General features: G+C 52.8%; 1 protein-coding gene across 2 annotated transcripts in view; it reads left to right on the top strand.

The window, feature by feature from the left end:
* LOC101522868 (dehydrogenase/reductase SDR family member 4) overlaps positions 1-19,263 on the top strand; it is a 297,343-nt gene that overhangs the window by 15,028 nt on the left and 263,052 nt on the right. Inside the window, exons 1-2 of one of the 2 annotated variants that reach the window (XM_058666235.1) lie at positions 4,922-5,098; positions 5,260-5,437. In XM_058666235.1, the coding sequence (XP_058522218.1) occupies positions 4,959-5,098; positions 5,260-5,437 (318 nt within the window). In that variant the 5' untranslated portion in view covers positions 4,922-4,958. Of the gene's footprint in view, positions 1-4,921; positions 5,099-5,259; positions 5,438-19,263 lie in introns of those variants that run through there. The other variant, XM_058666236.1, reaches the window with a different exon arrangement.

The raw sequence follows: 19,263 nt of genomic DNA on the forward strand, positions 1-19,263 counted from the left end.
AAGGCTTGAGATATAACAGCTGAGTTTTGGTATCCTCCTCTCGGAAGTGACAGGCAGATCATTCCTTCTGCCATCCGGTCTGAAGTGACAGGTGGCTTGCTGGCTGTGTGCATGCCCGCAGTGGGGGCAGGGGCCATGTGACAGGCCGGTGACCCTGGGTCTGTTTTGTGTCTCTCCTGTTCGTTCCCATCCTGGGAGCTGTCATCCCCTTTAGCAGGTTGTTTCATTCTGTGACCAGCAATTCTGGTGTCTGTGTCCTGAGCCCCAGGGGCATTGCCTGTCATGTCTAGACCTCTGCACTTGGCTTTCCCCAGCTTGCCTGGGGGCCTCCTGAGCTTTGGACCTATTTCCATTCTGACACCTATCACTCTGTGTTGCACTTATTTGATGCCCCTTACTAGGCTGGAAGCAGTGTTATTATTCATTTTGTTATTTAGTTATTTTTATTTGAAAGGCAGAGTCACACAGAGAGGAGAGAGAGAGAAAGAGATCTTCTATCCATTGGTTCACTCCCCAAATGGCTATAATGGTGGGGGCTGGGCGAACAAAAGCCAGGAGCTTCTTTTGGGTCTTCCACATAGAAACAGGGTCCCAAGGATTTGGGACCATCCTCTGCTGCTTTCCCAGGTATAAGCAGGTAGCTGGACTGGAAATGGAATAGCCGGGACATGAACCAGTGCCAGTATGGGATGCTGGTACCGTAGGAGGGAAGGATTGGCCTGATATGTCACCATGCCAGTCCTGAAAGCATTTTTTTTTTTAAGATTTATTTTATTTTTATTACAAAGTCAGATATACTGAAAGGAGGAGAGATAGAGAGGAAGTGGAGCTGCCGGGATTAGAACCAGCAGCCATATGGGATCAAGGCGAGGACCTTAGCCACTAGGCCACACTGCCAAGCCCCTGAAAGCATTTTTTAAAAAAGATTTATTTATTTTATTGGAAAGTCAGACTTACAGAGAGGAGGACAGAGGAAGATCTTCTGTCCGCTGATTTACTCCCCAAGTGGCCACAATGGCCAGAGCTGAGTTGATCTGAAACCAGGAGCCAGGAGCTTCTTCCCACACGGGTGCAGGGTCCCAAAGCTTTGGGCCACCCTTGACTGCCTTCCCAGGCCACAAGCAGGGAGCTGGATGAGAAGTGGAGCCGCTGGGACATGAACTAGTGTCCATTTGGGATCCCAGTGTATGCAAGGCAAGGACTTTAGCTGCTGGGTTATTGCGCTGGGCCTGAAAGCATTTTTAAAATGTATTTCTATGTGGCTTCCGCGTTCCTTACTTTGGTGTTGGTTGTTCTTGGTTTGGTGTCTAGCATGAAGAAGGCGCTCCTGAACCACCTGGACTTGGTGAGAGCCTGGCAGGTATACAAACACCTCAGTCTTCCAATCGTTAGTCCTGGAGGGTGCTGGCAGCCTGACTTAGGCAGGTGGTCTCTTTTGGGTGAGGGGTGAGGAGAAGCGTCCTTGTGGCCTCATGTCTGGCTCTGTCATCTCCCCTGCCCCCCACTCCCCATACCCCAGCTGGCTGAGCCTGAAGCTGCCTGTCCTCCCCAAGGCTCCCAGGGGCTCTGTCTGCTGCTCTGGGTGACAGCATCTTTGCAGACCAGGGTCCTTGAGGAGGGGTGCCTACAGCCTCTGCAAGCATGTGATTCACACCCAAGGCCTGGACCTTCTCCCTCTCTGGACTTCCTCCCCAGCTGCGGGTGAGAGCTTGTCTCACTGCCCTCCCTGCCTCCTCCCCGCAAGCCCTTCCCCACCTGTCTCAGCTCTGTGCCTTCTGAGAATTTCGAATTTTCCAGATAGCATCAGCAGGTGCCCTACACGAGGCCTGCAGCCTCCTCCCTCCCTGCACTCTTCTGCAGACTCCCACAGAGGAAGCACTGCTGACCTGCAGCCAGGTAAGTGGGCACCTGCTGGATTCCCTGGGAATCTCATGGCAAGGGTAGCGTGACCCAAGGCCCGGCTGCCACCCTGCCCCCTACTCCTACTCTTCGTTTTCATCCCTTTCTGGAGTCATATTTCTTTTCTCCTGCTTCATGTCTGCTCTGATTCTTGCATCAGAGTCCCTGGAGAGCTCTGAGCCCTTAGGACCACATAAGCTGTAGCTGGCAGCCAGAAAGGACAGCAGGCCTGTGATATCAGGGCAGCTGGCACATCTCCATGGTCTCTGTTTCTCCTTCTCTATCACCCCCTACTCTTTCATCTTTGTTTATTTTCTTTTTTACTCCTTGACCTTTCTTTTCTTTGTACCCAGTGTTGAGCCCTTCCACCTCCAAGAAGGGTGGCTGGGTGTGTGAGTGTGTGTATGTCATGGATAGGGGACTGAATTGACCAGCATGGGAACCACACCAGATTGGGGAGTACCAGACCCAGGGGCCACGCTTGAACTCAGCGCCTGGGGTTCCTCCCCGCTCACCCGTGCTGGCCGCTGGGCGGTACATCGCCCTGGAGGAAGTGCAAGTGAGTGAAGGAAGAATGACCTTGAACCCTGGTGGCTGTTTGCTTTCTCAGGAGACGAGAAGGGGCTTTGCATGGAGAGAGGGGGAGCAAAGGGGGGAAGATGAGGTCTGACCTGCCACACACTTCCCAGAGCTGCTTTCCTGAAGGCCACCTGCAGGCAGGGTCAGGCGGTGGGCGGCCTCAGCGCTGGCGTTTGATGCGCGAAACCCGCAAGCTTCTCAGAGAGGCGCTGTTGCTCAGGCCTTCCGGCAGGGGGCGTTCTGCCCTGACAAAAGGAGATTCCTCTTTCTCAGCGGTTGCCCTGGGCGCTAAGGAGACCCGAGGCTCCTGAGCCTCCTGAGAGGGTTACTGTGTCCCCGGGCTTGGCGGAAGAGCTGTTCGTCCCCACCCCGGGGCTGGTGGTGGTGGTGGTAGGGGGCGTAACTCTGGTTAGAGTCTGGTGTCCTGTTTGGGAAAGTGGACCAATCAGGAGCCAGACATCCACCCCTCACACCTTGGAAAGAGGAGGCTGTGGGTTTGACCTTGGAGAGAGAGAGAGAGAGAGAGAGAGAGAGAGAGCTGGAAGGGTGGGAGGCTGGGAGGAGGCCCAGCACCTGCAAAGGCTGCTGTGGAAACAATATCAGCGAAGACCCACATTGGAAGTGAAGGCTGCCGCGGCCCAGGTGGAAAGTGTTCGGTAGCCTCCACGGTGACCCCGAAGTCGGACACTGTCTCATCGCTGAGCGCCGTCCATTCGCTTGTCGTTTCTGAATGCGCGACCCCTCCTCATTCGAGGGACTTGGGTTATGTAAGGGTTGTTGCTAAGGAACCAGGGGAGATGCAGGAAGGAAGGCAGGGTTGCCTAGTAACCGGCAATCCTGGGTGATGGCGTGGCCAGAGGGAGCGAGTCTGGAATTGGTGCGAGTCTGCCGACGCGCCCAAGTCTCCCCAAAGTGGCTTCTCGCCCCCGAGCTGCCGAGCCTTCCTCTCTACCTCACTCCCACGCTGTCACTCGTGGAAAGCACAGCTCAGCTCCCCGAGTGTCCTCGCTGACCCCTTGCTCCTACCACTCCCTCCTCACCTGCCCCACAGCTCCGTAGAGTCCAGCAGCAGGGAGCTGACAGCCCCAGGAGGGACACTGATGGGGAGCAGGGAAATCAGGGCTGGGGCAAAAGAGCGCCCCCCAGGAGAGCATCACTGGCATTTCTTCAGTTCGCAGTGGAGTCGTCTCCTGCCTCAGAATCCCATGCCTGGTGGTCACCATGCCTTCCCACCTGTAGGCACGCCCACTGGGACCTGCGCCGTCCCTTCCCAGGGGTGTTGTAAGTGTGGGGTCCACACCTGCGTGTGTGGTCCCCCAGACTACAGCGTCTGTCTGGATGCGTGACAGCCCACCTTCACGTCACATTTGGCACTTGCCAGATGGTGCCTTTGCCCACCAGCCTGGGCTTGCATCCAGGCCTTCCTGGGCTTCCTGAGAACTCTGGGTAGGTGTTGGAGGCAGATAGGGAGTGGAGCCTGTTTCAAAAACTCTCAATACCCTGCCCCAGTCTTACCTTAAAGGAAGAGAGAGAAGAGAGAGAGTCTTCCATCCACTGGTTCACCCCCCAGTTGACTGCAACAAGCCTAGGCCAGGTGCCAGGAATTCTGTATGGGTCTCCCAGGTGAAGGACAGGGGCCCAAGCACCTATGCATCTTCCACTGCCTCACCAGGCTCATTAGCAGAAGGCTGGATGAGAAGCGGAGCAGTCAGGACTTGGACCAGTAGTCAGGTGGGGATTGTTGGAGGCACAAATGGCAGTTTAACCCTCTACATCACAATGCTGGCCCAAGGAGCTCATGTTGATGTTAGGGCCTCCTCATTTCTGCTTCTCTGTTTCCTGGTTTGAAAATTCCCAGGGAGCCTTTTGTGAATTGAAGATTTATGATAGGAAAACCTACTGTTTAAAACTAAGCCCTTTGCATAGAACTTCTCTGAGAAAGTATTTGAGACACTGGCAACTTCGCTTCTGAGAAGGAACTGGGAAAATGAATTTTTGAACTAATTTTGACATGCTTGAACTTTATGCTTTTTACTTAAGCTTTTTTTAAAAAATTGTGAAATGCAGCACATATGAAGGGGAAAGTATACATAAACACACACACACACACACATGGGTACTGGCCAGTGTGGTTAATGCAGCTGATAAAGCCAACACCTGCTGCACTGGCATCCCATATGGCAGCTGCACCATTTCCTAACCTGTTCCCTGCTATTGCACCCAGGAAAGCATTAGAGGATGGCTCAGGTGCTTGGGCGGCCCCTGTACCCATGTGGGAGAACTGGAGGAAGCTCCCAGTTCCTGGATTTGGTGTGGCCCAGCTCCAGCCATTGTTTCCATTTGGAGAGTGAATCAGTGGAGGAACAATCTCTTTGCCTATGTTTCTCTCTCTTTCTCTGTTACTTTGCTTGTCAGATAAATAAAAATAAGTTTCTGTCGCCAGGGCTGACTCAGAAGGGAGCATCTGAGGCCTAGCCATCATGCTGTGGGCAATGGCCCGGGTCACCTGCAGTCTGTGTCCTTCCTGGGCTGGGCTCTCCGTGAGGATGCGCAGCAGTGAGAGAGCCCCCAAGTGCAGCCTGGCCAACCATGTGGCTGTGGTCACGGGGTCCACTGCTGGGTAAGTATCCTGCTTGCCCCAGAGGGTCGTGATCCCTCACAGGGACATTGGCTTCTCAGGAAGACCTTTAGGATTGCTTTTTGGGCAGGACACAGCCTGCTTTGTGGACCTACAGCTGCAAGGGACTGAGGCTGACCCGATCCTCCCGTCTCTGCCCACAGAATCGGCTTGGCCATTGCCCGGCGTCTGGCCCAGGATGGAGCCCACGTGGTCATTAGCAGCCGGAAGCAGCAGAACGTGGACCAGGCTGTGACTATGTTGCGTGAGGAGGGGCTTAGCGTGACGGGCACTGTGTGCCACGTGGGGAAGGCAGAGGACCGGGAGCGGCTGGTGGCCACGGTGAGGGGCCAGTGATGGGACGGATGAGGGCTATACAGCATTTCCTGAGACTTGGATTCCCTACCCCCAATCTGTGAAAGCCATAGTTGAGGAGGGATGGGGGAAGGTCTTCCCCTCTCCCCATTACCAAGGATATCTCGATTCCTGGAGAAGTACTTCCTCACTGGGGTGCTCAAGCCTGCCCTGGCCCATCTAGGATCCCTGTAAACTCTCCTTGTTGGTGGAGGCGGGGGGGGGGGTGGTGGTGGTGGCCGTGTCTGATTAGCGTGCTCTGGCTCTGTGCCCCACAGCCCTGGGCTGTCCTGAGAGGGCAGGGCCTCCTCACTCCATCTCCATGCTCATCCAAGCCTCTCTCACTCAGGCCCTGGAGCACTGTGGGAGCGTCGACTTTCTGGTGTGCAATGCTGCCGTCAACCCTCTGGTGGGGAGCACCCTGGGGGCCAGCGAGCAGGTGTGGGACAAGGTAAGAAGTCCCTGGGCACTGGTGGGACTATGTGGCCAGCTTGGTGCTCTGGCCTCTCCCCTTCCTTTTTCTCTCTCCTCCCCCCCTCCCCTTCGTTCTCTTTTCCTTACCTCACTTCTCCTTTCCTCCCATTTCCACCTTCCCCTTCCCTCCCAAGATTACTGTTAAAGCAGGCCCCGGATGTGTCTGTCCCCCTGACCATGCTCTGAAGCTGCTTTCTGGTTGCTTGGCTTGTAGTTCTGGCTCCTATATGCAATCTGCTTTCTTTTTCCTCTTCCTTCTTCATTTGCATCTGTCCACTCAGTGGATACTCACTAAGGTTGTGCTGTGTGCCAGGCACTGTATCAAGCACTGTGCAGGCCCTGGGAATGGCCCCTGAGTGTGCCTGTTGTGCTCCCTCTTGTCTGTCTTTGGCCTGAAAAATTCCCCGTACGGGCCACCAGTTGCTGCCGCCCAGCAGCGACACTAAAATGACGAGGCATACTCTAAAATGACACTAAACTGACGAGGTCTGGGAAAAGCTGGAACCACAACTGGACCCTTTACTGCCAAAAGCAGCTGCGTTTAAACCCTTTTCTCTGCTACCCCTTTCCCCATTGGCCTTAGCTTTCCTCCCCATTTCTCCAGCCCTCTCTCCGCCACCCTTCTTCCCATTCTTCTTCCCGTGCTTTATGCTGCTTTTGTCCATTCTTGTCCCATTACTGCTTCTGTACCACTTTTGTATCCCTCTCTGTTGCTTTTCCAGCCCTCTCTCCGCCACCCTTCTTCCCACCCGTCCTTCTTCTCCTCGTCCCGTCTTTCTCCGTCATAATCTCTCCGTCTTTCTCATCGTCATTGTCCCAGTCTTTCTCCTTCATCTTTTCTCTCAGTCTTTCTCGTAGTCCTTGTCGCTGTCCTCGCCTAGCTTTTACCGGCTACTTTTATATCGTTCTCCACCAATCACTTCTCCCCGTGGGTCCACTTGGCACTACGTGATAGACCAGTAGCAATGACATAATCGCAGCGAGGACATTAGCCTATCCCTGTGACTTCCTGTTTACCTGTAGGCGAGACCAACTCCACCTCCTGGCCCTGGGCCAGCCTCCATCTTGTAATGGCCCCTCCCAATCCCAGGAGCAGCTTTAGCCCCTGCTCCCTATATGTGCCCAAGGGACCTCTCTGTAAGGGCCAGGATGAGCACTCCTCCCAGCCTCTTGTGGGGTCATTTACTGACCATATTTACTAGTTTCTATGGTGACTGGCACCTGTTGCAGGGACTCTGTGGCTTGCCTTGATTAGGCTCTCCACTGTCCCTCGGATGGACCTGCTGCTGGTAGGACGCAGTCCATCTCTTGGCCAGCCTTGGGCCCAGACATCCCAGCCCACTGCCACTCCTGTTCCCATTCTGCCACCTTGTCCACAGGGTCTAACGGTGGCCTTGTACAATGCTCTGAAGTAATGTTCCCCAGCCTTTGTGCATTCTCTCCAGTGTCCCAAGGACAGCGAAGAGGATGGAGATTGATTTTTCTGCTTTCTGTCCTTTGAAGACTCTCTTTCCCACTCCCCAGAGCAACTGTTTGCCAGCCCTGACCCATGTCCTCTTTACCATAGCCAGTGCTACCGTCCCCCAGCTGGCCCCGCCTTTCTCTCTGCTGTTGGTTCCATCTCCACAGTTGACTTGAAATCTGAGCTCCTGCAGCCTCTGTGGAGCAGCCTCCCAGGCTCCTTAGCTGACACCTCCGGAGGATCATCTGTGAGGAGGGGGCTAGGAATTGACCCTTACTCATCCTTGCTTTGGTAGAGTCTCGCTCTTGGCACTGCGACTCTTGCTCTACCAGGAGAGAAATCTTCCTCTTGAAGCCAGAGGTATCTTCTGTTCTCCAAGGGCAACGAGCAACTCTTAAGTTGAGGGACAGGAGTCTTGGATGGAGCCAGGGCCCCTGACTGGGAAGCCTCTAGGACCTGCCCATGTCTGCTCTGCCCCGTCCCGACCCAGAGACCTGCTGTGTGCACCCTTCTTCAGCCCCTGGAGCTCTGCTCCGGACTTCATGCCTCCCACCCTTTCTTCTGCAAGAGAGAGAATCCTTCCTTGATTCACATTTGGCTCCTGAGCCTAGGGAGGCCTTGCCTCTGCCTAATACAGTTGGAGCTGCAGGTGGATAGCTTGAGGGGTGCTGGGGTTCTGTTTTGACAGGAAGCCCTTAGTCTAGCCCTCTTTTCCTCCTTGTTGGAGTCCTCATAGTGGCACCCCCTGTTTCTTGCAGTTGCAGGGGCCCCCATTACCGATAACCTGTTACTGAGTGGGCCAACGTAACCATCTGTCAAAGCATTTCCAATGCCCACATCCAAGGGAGGAAGTGAGTGTGGGATGAAGCAATGGGAAAAACAGCAGTAGGTCGGCAGGGATGTGCAGCTTTTTTCCCAAGAGAGAGGTGGGACACAGCTGATCCCATTCACATCAGCACCCAACAAGAGGCTTTTTGGTACCACCTTGTTCCAGCTGGCACATGACCTGGCTTCAGGCTCACGCTCTGCCTCTTCCTTTGATCTTCCTCACTTGCTTCTCTCTTGCTCCCTGCCTGACTGGGCAGAACTTGCGGACAGGGTCCAGATCTGTGTGGCTGAGCCCACATGCAGGCCTTTATCCTGGGTGTGACCAGCACAGCCCGAAGTCCCCAGGGCACCCTCTGCTGTGTCTCTGGCTTGGTGCTGGCTGCAGGACAGACAGCTCAGAGCCAAGTCAGCCGATAATACAATAATGTCCAGTCCTGACCTTGAGCTGGGAATTGGGTGCCTGGGCCTCACATGCTGCCCATCAGGTTGTGATGGACTGTTGCTTTGAGTGCTATTGGAACAAGGCAAGGACATAAACAAAGCGCAGAGAGAAGAGATGTTTTTTCCAGAATCCTCCCTGGCTCCCAGCACCTGCTTCTGTTTCATCTGGTCTGTCTTTAGTACCATCTCAGTGGCTTCTGTTTGCACCATCAGATGCAGTCTGGTTTCTTCAAAGGGCTTGGCCTTCTGCCTCATTCCCCCTCATTTGGCAATGTGTGTGTCTACAGTGCTGTTTCCAGGCCTGCTGTCCAGCTTGCCTTTCTGTGCAGCCACCAGCAAGCTGCAAACACCCATGGCCTCAGTCTGAAGGGAGATTCGCCTCTCACGTATGCACATTTGATCTCTTGGGCAAAGTAGGACCAAGGGTAGGGCCAAGGGTAGGACCAAAGTAGGACCAAAGTAGGGCCAAGGGTCTCCCGCAGGCAAGTCTGGGGCTGGCTGAGTTTCCTTGCTCTCCTCTCCTCTGATTTCAGATCCTGAGTGTGAACGTAAAGTCCCCAGCTCTGCTCCTGAGCCAGCTGCTGCCCCACATGGAGAAGAGGGGGTACGGCTGCAGGTGGTGGGCAGGGGGAGTGGGAGACTGAAGCGCAGGGATGTGTGAAGGACACACTCACGGGACATAGAGGTCTCGCCGGGGTTCCTGTATTCCCCTGGCTCCCTCTGCCTTGCCTGGCATTTTGTGTGGTTGCTGTTTCCAGTTCCAGGGGTTGCAGGCAGAGGGCAATGTTCTAGGGGTCCAGACACATTCTCCTTGGCCTTGGCATTGCCAGATTGGGAACGAAGCTGTGCTTTGGCTCCACAGCCTCATCTCCCCTCTGGCCTTCTCACAATCAATAATCCCTCCCTACCAATTTATAGCCTCCTGGGGGAATTCGCTCTGTTTCTCCGTACAGGGAGAAACTCCACCTGGGCCCTTCATTCCCCATCTTGCATTCTCCAGTGACCCTGTAGATCTGACTGTGCCCTCCACACACACAAATCCTACTGCACTCACGCACACACCTGGCTGTACTCATACACCTGACTGTACTCAGGCTGTACTCACTCAGACAAATCCAATTGTGACCTGCACATAACCAAAACCTACTGTATTCACACGTATATACCCAACTACTCACATACAAATCCAACTGTGCTCACACATACCCGACTGTATTCATACACACATGACTGAACACACACAAATTGACTACACACACGTACTCAAGTGTGATCACATGAACAAATCTGACTGTATTCACACATGCCCAGCTGTACTCATATGCATCTGACTGTATTCACACTCACAAATCCGATTGTGGTCCCTCACATACACAAATCTGGTCTCCTCCCCCTCATACACATGCACACACATACACTTACACACACATTTGACCTATCCCTGATACACAGAGCCTTTAGGAACTGGTTGGCTGTCTTGGGCAGAAGTTCCTGACCATTTCTTGCTTCTGCCTGCCCCATCTGATTCCTGACCCACTGACATGTATTCCACCTCACACACCCTTGGTTCTCTGGGCTTCTTCCCCAAGCCCACCCTCCCAAGGCTTTCTGCTCACCTCCTCCCCAAAAAGAACTAGGTGAGTTTGAGGTTCTGAGTGTGGACTGTGGCAGGAGGCCCAGTCTAGCTACCTTTTGGCTGTTACTCAGGCCTGGGTACCTCAGTTCTCAGCCGTGATGTGGGCATAGCACCAGGGCCTGAACTGCTATGGTGAGCTGAGGTGACTGGGTGGGGACAGCACCAGGCCCGTGCTGTCGCAGTAAGACTACTCTGCCTGCAGCCACAGCAAGCAGATGGTTCCATCTCCTTCTGTGTCTGTCTCCCTCAGGAACGGGGCAGTCATCCTGGTGTCTTCCATTTCAGCTTACATGCCCCACGTGGTGAGTGTTGGCTGTATCTGCCCCTGTGGGTCGTTGGTAAGTTCCAATTGCTCATTTCCCAGTGGCCCACAGAACAGGCCCTGTTGGGCTGGGCTGAGCCTGTGTCCACATGGCTGCTGGGTCCCTGGCGTCCAACTTCTGTGTTCAGATGAGGCCTGGGAGGGTGTGTCTGAACACCAGGCTGGGGAGCCATCACCTGCTGCTGTCCTCTATGTCCCTATGTCTGAGCCACTCTCACTTTTCTTTCCAGGAGCTGGGTGCCTACAACATTAGCAAGACCGCCCTGCTGGGCCTCACCAGGACATTGGCACTGGAGCTGGCCCCCAGGGGCATCCGGGTGAACTGCCTCATTCCTGGGGTGATTGAGACTGCCTTCAGTGAAGTGGTGAGGATTTGGGTAGAGGTAGTTCATTTTCCAGCCTGACTCATGGCTAAGGCATAAAGTGGGTGGTTGAGACCTCAGGCCAGTCTCCTTTTGGCTGGGGTTTTTCCCTGTCTTCTGCGCCGGCCATGGTTCAGTCCTACTGACCCCAGGAAGCTGCCTCTCCTGAGAAGGGTGAACCTGTCTTGGGTGCCCTGCTCAGCGTCCACCCTGGGACCCTGACCACCTCCTTGTTTCAGTAGCTCTGATTCTTCCTTTGACCCAGGTTCATAGAAATGAGGCTTTTTGGAACCAGCTCAAGGAAAGCCAGCGGGTACAAAGGCAAGTAGGGTTAGGAACTGGGGGTCTGGGTCTGGCCTGGGGGGTGGGGACTGGGGGAGCAGCTGAGTCTACCTCAGGGGCAGTCCCTGCCTGTGCCTAAGCAAGTTATTTTGCTGGAAGTCTGGAATCCACAGCTGGAATGCAGGTCATCCCACTGAGCCTACCTTGTCGTCCTCCCCCATCAAAAGCCCATTCCCCACTATGACCTGTAAGCACAAAGCAGCAGAAGTGCTGTGCTATGTGGGCCCTTCCATCCTCTCCTTTCTTCCAGGATTGGGCAACCAGAGGACTGCGCAGGGCTCGTGTCATTTCTGTGTTCCCCAGATGCCAGCTACATCACTGGGGAGAGCATTGTGGTGGCCGGCTTCTCCCCCCGCCTCTGAGGGGCCAGGAGTGGCTGTGCAGCTCCAAGGGCTCACGCATCCCAGGGCAGGGGAGGGTCTCTCATCCCAGGTTTGAGGAAGAAGCAGTCCTTCCTGCATTGCTTTCCTCTTCCCTCCTGGAGATAGATGGCAGATGCAGACTTGGCGGTGCTTGGCATGGGCCCATGGGGCTGAAGGGTTCCACAGCCTGGAGCTTAGAAAGAGCTCCAAGGGAAGTGAGAAGGGCTCAGAATCTTGACTTCTTCTCTTTGTGATTGCTAATTGCTAGTTTGAACATGCCTTTCTTGAAATAAACTCGCATGTGCCCACAAACCTGGACATTCCTGGCAAGGGTCACGGGATGGATGGTATGGGGACAGACCTAAACTAATGGGGGCAGTAGGGGGAGAGCTGTGTGTGTGTGTTAGGAATTTTCACCATTAACCCAAGTTCAGGATGGGTTAGACTCCAGGAGTGAGAGTCAGAATAACAGACCCTCTGTGGAAAGAACTTGGTCATCATACATTTGTGCATTGTCCCTGATCCCTTAAGAAAGACTTGGAAAAAAAAAAACTTTTAGGGCAATGGAAAGTACTAGGGTGCACAGGAATGGCCCTAAAGAAGGAGGCTGATGCATGAACAGGGATGATGTCTTCCCACGTGTGGATTCTATCTTGCAACCCTTCTTGTCCCCGCTCAGGTTACCCAAGCTTGTTTGCATATTGTACCCTCCCAGCCCCCTGCCCCTAACTGCCACTACAGGAATGAAAAGTAGTGCAAGCTCAGTTCCAGGGCCAGTTCCCCCTTAGCCCCACTGTACTTCTGCATTGATTAGCCCTGACTTGGGTGCTGTAGTGTAACTGAGTGCACCCAGCAGGGAGGAATGAGGGTGTCGGTGCCAGGGTAGTCTCCAGGCTGAGCTAGAGCCAAAGGTGGTGGCCCCAGGGTAGCTTGAGACAGTGTAGCTGGGGTGCAGGTGGGATGTGAGGTTTTGTGCAGGCGGGGGTCTGGTGGGGGGGTGGGGACATAAATAGTGGAATGACCAAGGCTGTGTTTGTTCACTGTCAATGTTACCAGTAAGCATCACCAGGAGTCAAATTTTCCCAAGAAGATAAACTGTCCCTCCTCCAGCAAATGATCCCTTGATCAGTTACACTGCAGGACTGGCCTGGGTGCCCTGTGTGGCTGGACTCAAATCTCACATCTGTCCCTTTTAGCTAAAGGATATTGTCTTCTACACAGGGGACATCCTGCGGATCCCACAGAGTAGAATGACTTGCTTAGCTGGTTGGGTTGTCATGTTTTCTAACTGACACCTGCTCAGAGGAAATTTGTTCACATTTCTGCAGCTTTAAAGATTTATTTGTTTGTTTGTTTTGTTCAAAAGGCAGATTCACAGAGAAAAGGAGAGACACAGGGAGGATCTTCCATCCTCTGATTCACTCCCCAAATGGCCATTGTTGCTAGAGCTGAGCTAATCCAAAACCAGGAGCCAGGAGCCAGGAGCTTCTTCTGAGTCTCCTATGTGGCTAGGGAGGCCCAAGGCCTTTAGCCATCTTCTGCTGCTTTCTCGGGCCATAAGAAAGGAGCTGGGTGGGTAGTGGAATAGCTGGGACACAAGCCAGTGCCTATAATATGGGCAGTTGGAGGATTAGCCTGTTGAGCCATAGTGCCAGCCCCAACATCCTTGTAGCTTTAAGAGGCCAGGATGGGATCTAATTCTCCAAGACAAAGTGATAGTCACGGTTTCAGCAGCCCAGGGCTCTATTTAGCAACTCTGATTGGCCTGATTTCCTTTTAAAGGGGAGCCTGGTTTTTCTACTGGAGACCCAGGGAGCAGGAGTATGGGATGGAGGGAGTAGTGATGGCTGCAAGGGAAGGTGGAGAAAGCACAGTGGGCTACCTTGTGCAGGGAGCCGACCTGGGCAACTGCCACCTGTTTCTCCTGGGTCTCCTGAGAAGGCTGTGGGATGCATCCCAGGAGCTACATGTGTGCTTTACACGTGGAATGGCAGAGGAGTGTTTGGTGTGGCTTGTCACCTCAAGGATTGCCCTGGGGGTTATCAGCTCTACCATTGACCCAAGCAAGGAGGAAGGGTGCCCAGCTGAGACCCACAGAAAGACCCCATCAGTTAAACGGAGCTCAGGAGGTGGGCAAAGGGGTATGAGCCACAGTACCTGCTGCTGCCTGCTCCAAGTTCTCCACGATGTCACAGCTCTTGGTCTCCAAAGGACTGAAAGGTACAAAGCACTCAACTCATTGCTCCCACTAGGCTCCTGCAGGAAAGCAATCTCTCCTCTGCCTCAGATAACAATTAGCTGGCTTCCCCCAAGGCTGATGTCATCACAGGAGGCTTTCAAGCTGTCCCAGCTCCAAGCTCCTGTTAATGGTCCATGGCTCCAGCAGTCGCAGCCATGGTGGTCCCTCAAGGTTACCATCAGAAACCAGAAGATTGAAAGGAAGGGGAGGCGGACAGGAGGAAGGGAGGGAGACCCTTGAGTTAATCAAACCCGCAAAGAGCCCAGGGCCTCTTAAAGGCAGAGTGTGTTATTTCTCACCAGAAGAACTGCTGAAGTGCACCAATAAATATAATAAGATTCATATATTTTTATTTTTTTTAAAAAAAGATTTATTTATTTTTATTGGAAAGGCAGATAAACAGAGAGAAGGAGATACAGAGGGAAAGATCCTCCATCTCCCGGTTCACTCCTCAAGTGGCTGCAATGGCCAGAGCTGAGCTTATTTAAAGCCAGGAGCCTCCACCAGACCTCTCACGCAGGTGCAGGGTCCCAAGGTTTTGGCCTTCCCTTACTGCTTTCTCAGCTACATGCAGGGAGCTGGATGGGAAGTAGGGCAGCCGGGACACGAACCGGCGTCCATATGGGATCCTGGTGCATGCAAGGCAAGGATTTTAGCCATTAGGCTACCGTGCCAAGTCCAATTCAAATACTTATTTTAAACACTCCTTTTTAATGTTCTCTAAGCCAATATGGGGACTGTTTCAGAACACAAAGACTTGGGGAGTAGGGCAGGCTCCCTTTTGTCCTGTTGCTGGTGATACAGCTTCTGGAGACAGTGGGCAAGGTGCTGGGGATGACATGGTCCTTAGTGGGCTGAGACTACACAGGGTCAGCACGGAGATGCAACACCTGGGGTGCAATGACTGAAGATAACTCAGCTCTCACCTTGATCCAAACGTTAGGCATTCTAGCCTTGAAATCCAGGGCAAGGCTTTAGCAGAAAGATGAAATGTCTTTTCTAGAACAGGTGGCCCCTTAAGCAATTGAGCATTTTCCTGAGAACACACACACACACACACACACACACACACACACACACAAAATGAGAAAAAGAGACAGAGACACAGAGAGAGAGACAGAGAGATTTTCCCATCCAGTGGCTCACCCCTCAGATGGTTGCAAGAGTCAGGGTTGGGCCAGCTGAAATTAGGAACTAGGAATTCCATCCTGGTTTCCCACATGGGTGTCAGGGACCCAGTCATTTGGAGCATCCCTTGCTGCATTTCCAGGTGCATTAGCAGGAAGCCAGATAGGAAGTGGAGCAGCCGGGACTCAGACCAGTGCTCCATTATGAGATGTGCTCATCACAGGCACAGGCTTAACCCGCTGCTCCACATTGCTAGCCCTTGGAGCGATTCTTTCACCAGGCAGGAGGAGAGAGTGTGAGATGCCAAGCACAGTGTGAGAGCTGGCATCCCGACTCTCCATTCACATGAAGAACACGAAGTCCCACAGATGGAGTGATGGGTGGAGTGCAGCATCTGGAGGCTGCAAGTCTGGCACTGGGTGTCCAGCGGGGTTGTTCTCTGTAGCCATGAGGGTGGAGCAGAGGGAGAAATCCCACTCCCGCAAGCCATTTGTAAGGGTCTAGTCCCATCCTGGAGGGCTCTGTTCCCATGATTTAACTGGTTCCTAAAGCCCCACTTCTTGATGCCATTGTGTAAGGGGGTACATTTCAGCATATTGGGTGTCAGAGTCAGATTGCAGTGTCCCCAACTGCCAGCTCCAAAAGAGACACCAGCAGCTGGTTGCAGGCAGAGCCACTTCCAGACTCCTCCTTGACTCTTTTCCTCTGGCCCCACCCTGTTGACCACTGCATGGCAAACTTCCTGGAGAGGCTCTGTTCTGCTGGGCTTTGCTGCACGGCGTGGGAATTGGGCAGAGACGCAAGTGTGGGGAAGGAAGTGTAGCATCCCTGAGGACCCAGGAAAATTCAGGTCCCCATGCTGCCAAGAGAGGGAGGCTGTTTTCCTGCCATATCTGTGATTTCTTTCCAGTGCACCTGATTCTTAACCTTCCCAGAAACCTGCCCAACAGCTGCCCTAAGAATAGCTCCCAGGCCCAGTGCAATGGCTCATTGGCTAAATCCTCACCTTGCAAGTGCTGGGATCCCATGTGGGCTCCAGTTCGTGTCCCAGCTGCTCCACTTCCCATCCGGGTCTCTGCTTGTGGCCTAGGAAAGCAGTAGAGGATGGGCCAAAGCCATGAGACTCTGCATTCACGTGGGAGGCTTGGAGGAGGCTCCTGGCTCCTGGCTGCAGATCAGCTCAGCTCCAGACATTGCAGCTACTTGGGCAGTCCAGCAGTTGGGAGATCCTTCTTTCTGTCTCCTTTCTGTAAAATCTGATCTTCATTTTTGATAGAAATAGATAATTAAAATAAAAAAGTTAAAATTAAAATTAAAAGTTAATTTAAAAATTTTAAAAACCCAGCCCCACACCAGGATCAAGGACAAGAGCACTGGGAAAGGTCTCATCAAAGACTTGGCTTTTGCCCTGACCATGTTACAAACGAGGCAACCGAGGTTCATTGAAGGGACAAGGGACTTAACATTGTGCTGGGCTGGTGGGAGGGAGAAGTGGTCCAGGGCTTAGGTCTGTCCGTGAGAAAATTCCATGCCTGGCTCCCTGCTCTCTGGACTTCTGGGATGACAATCTCTTAAGAAGGTTTTTTTTTTTTTTTCTCCCTAGGGTGAGAGCTTCTAGATTTAGCAACAGTGCTAGAGGATAAAACTAACTAATAAGTAAGCCTGAGCTACTTTCCTGTCTGGCTGATGAAAGCCGACCAGTCCCCATGAGCATCGCGGCCCACATTGTGCTTGGTCTCAGGGCGCAGGGGGTCTCAGAGCTAATGCAGTGAAAAGACTTTAGTGTCTCACAGCAAGACTGTGATCTCTCCATGGTGGTGAATCAACAAGGGAAAATAAAAGTGAGGAGGTGGGCATGGCAGTGCAGTGGGTAAGCCAGTGCTTGGCATGCTCACACTTTGTAGTGGGGTGCTTGGGGCAGAGCCTTGCCTCTGCTTTCACTTTTTTTTTTTTAAGAGACTTAAAGCTGGATGGGAAGTGGAACAGCTGGGATACGAACTGGCATCCATATGGGATCCTGGCGCCCACATGGGATCCCAGGGCATGCAAGTTGAGGACTTTAGCCACTAGGCCACTGTGCTGGGCCCTGCTTTCATTTTTTTTTTTTTTTTTTAAAGATTAATTCAAGGCAGACACCATGATGTAGTACACTAGGCCTCTGACTGTGGCGCTGGCATCACATGTGGGCACAGATTCAAGTCCTCACTGCTCAGCATTTTTGTGGCCTGAGAAGGCAGTGGAGGATGGCTCAAGTCCTTGGCCCCTGTGCCCATGTAGGAGACCCAAAAGAAGCTCCTGGCTCCTGGTTTTGGAATGGCTCAGTTTAGCCCATTGCATCCATTTGGAGAATGAACCAGCTGATGGAAGATCTTTTACTCTCTCTGGCTCTGACTTTCAAAGAAAAATAAAAGAGTCTTTTAAATATTTATTAATTTATTTGAAAGGCAGAGTTAGAGTGAGAGAGCAAAAGAACACACGCTTCTAATTGCTGATTCACACCCCAAATGCCTCCAACCTGCAACAACCAGCCAGGGCTGGACCAGGTCAGAACGAGGAGCCAGGTGTACTCTGGGTTTTCCATGTGAGTGGGGGAGAGGTAGGGACTCAAATACTTGAGCCACCATCTACTGCTTCCAAGGGTATGAATTAACAGGAAGCTGAGAGGTCAGTATTGTGACACATTATGTTAAGTCACTGCTTGCATTCCCATATCAGAATGCCAGCTTAAGTCCTTCTATCCATTGGTTCACACCCTAAATGACTGCAGTGACCGAGGTTAGGCCAGGCTGAAGTCAAGATCCAAGGGCTTCATATGGGTTCCCCATATGGGTGACAGGGACCTGAGAACTTGGGCCATCCTCCATTGGTTTCCCAGGCCATCAGTAGGAAGTTGGATTAGAAGTGGAGCAGCCAGGACATGAACTGGTGCTCATATGGGATCCTGGCATTGCAAGTGGGGCTTTATCTGTTTTTTGACAAGCACCAATAACCCTTCAGTGCCTTTAATGGAGGATTCTCCTGCCCCTCTCTGTAGCTCTTTCTTTCAAATAAATAAAATTAATAAAAATGTTAAAAATGTACTCCCTGGGGTGGAGATTGGGTGGTGTAGGTAAAAGGCACTGACAACAATCAAAGCAGACCCTGGCATCCAGGGCATGCTAACGGGTACTGGTCAGGCCTCACCATGGGTGACCAGGACCAGTTTCAGAAAACACCAAGAGCAGACAAGTTCACTATTTATTTATTTATTTTTTTATTGGAAGGTCAGATTTACAGAGAAGGAGAGGCAGAGAAAAGATTTTCCATCTGCTTTCTCACTCCCCTAATGGCCGCCGTGGCCAGAGCTGAGCTGATCTGAAGCCAGGAGCTTCTTCTTGGTCTCCCACATGGGTGCAGGGTCCCAGGGACTTGGGCCATCCTCTTCTGCTTTCACAATGGCTCAATTGGCTAATCTCCCCCTTGCAAGTGCCAGGATCCTATGTGGGCATCACTTTGTGTCCCAGATCCCTGCTTATGGCCTGGGAAAACAAGCTCATTTTTGATGGGAGAGAGACAAAAATCAAGTCACTAGGTGAAAATGATAGAACAATTGCTATCCACAGGGAAGGACCAGCTAGCCTCCCTGCCCCTTGGGGAGGTGCTTCATCAGCACTTTTAACCTGCTCCTCCTCCTGCCTTCTAGGTGTGAGCTGTTGAGACAGAGCGGAGATGCCGATTGCAGAGTCAGGCATGCCTGCCTCCTTGAGTATCTGGGCTAGAGAAATTCTGTGTCCTCAGTCCTGGAATGCCCTCCCACCCTCAACCCCTGCACAAGCCTGTTGCACTGTTCCCCACGGAGCTCCCTGTGCTGCCCTGGCCCTCAGCACAGCCCGCCAAGGAGCCCAGTTATTTTTGACTTCAATTGTGTCCCTGCTAGGCTTTGGCTGGAGGCTATTGGCAGCATTCACTTTTATTCAAACAGTTTGGAATGGATGCGGTACCTCACATTTAAGGGTTCCCAAGGCCAGAAGTAAATGTCCTTTTTCTTCAATTATTTTTATTTATAAGGCAGAGAGAGAGAGAACAAGAGTGAGTGAGCGGGCCCGGCGGTGTGGCCTAGTGGCTAAAGTCCTTGCCTTGAAAGCCCCGGGATCCCATATGGGCGCCGGTTCTGGTCCCGGCGGCTCCACTTCCCATCCAGCTCCCTGCTTGTGGCCTGGGAAAGCAGTTGAGGACGGC

The sequence above is a fragment of the Ochotona princeps genome, chromosome 6, assembly GCF_030435755.1.
Source record: "Ochotona princeps isolate mOchPri1 chromosome 6, mOchPri1.hap1, whole genome shotgun sequence".
NCBI lineage: Eukaryota > Metazoa > Chordata > Mammalia > Lagomorpha > Ochotonidae > Ochotona > Ochotona princeps.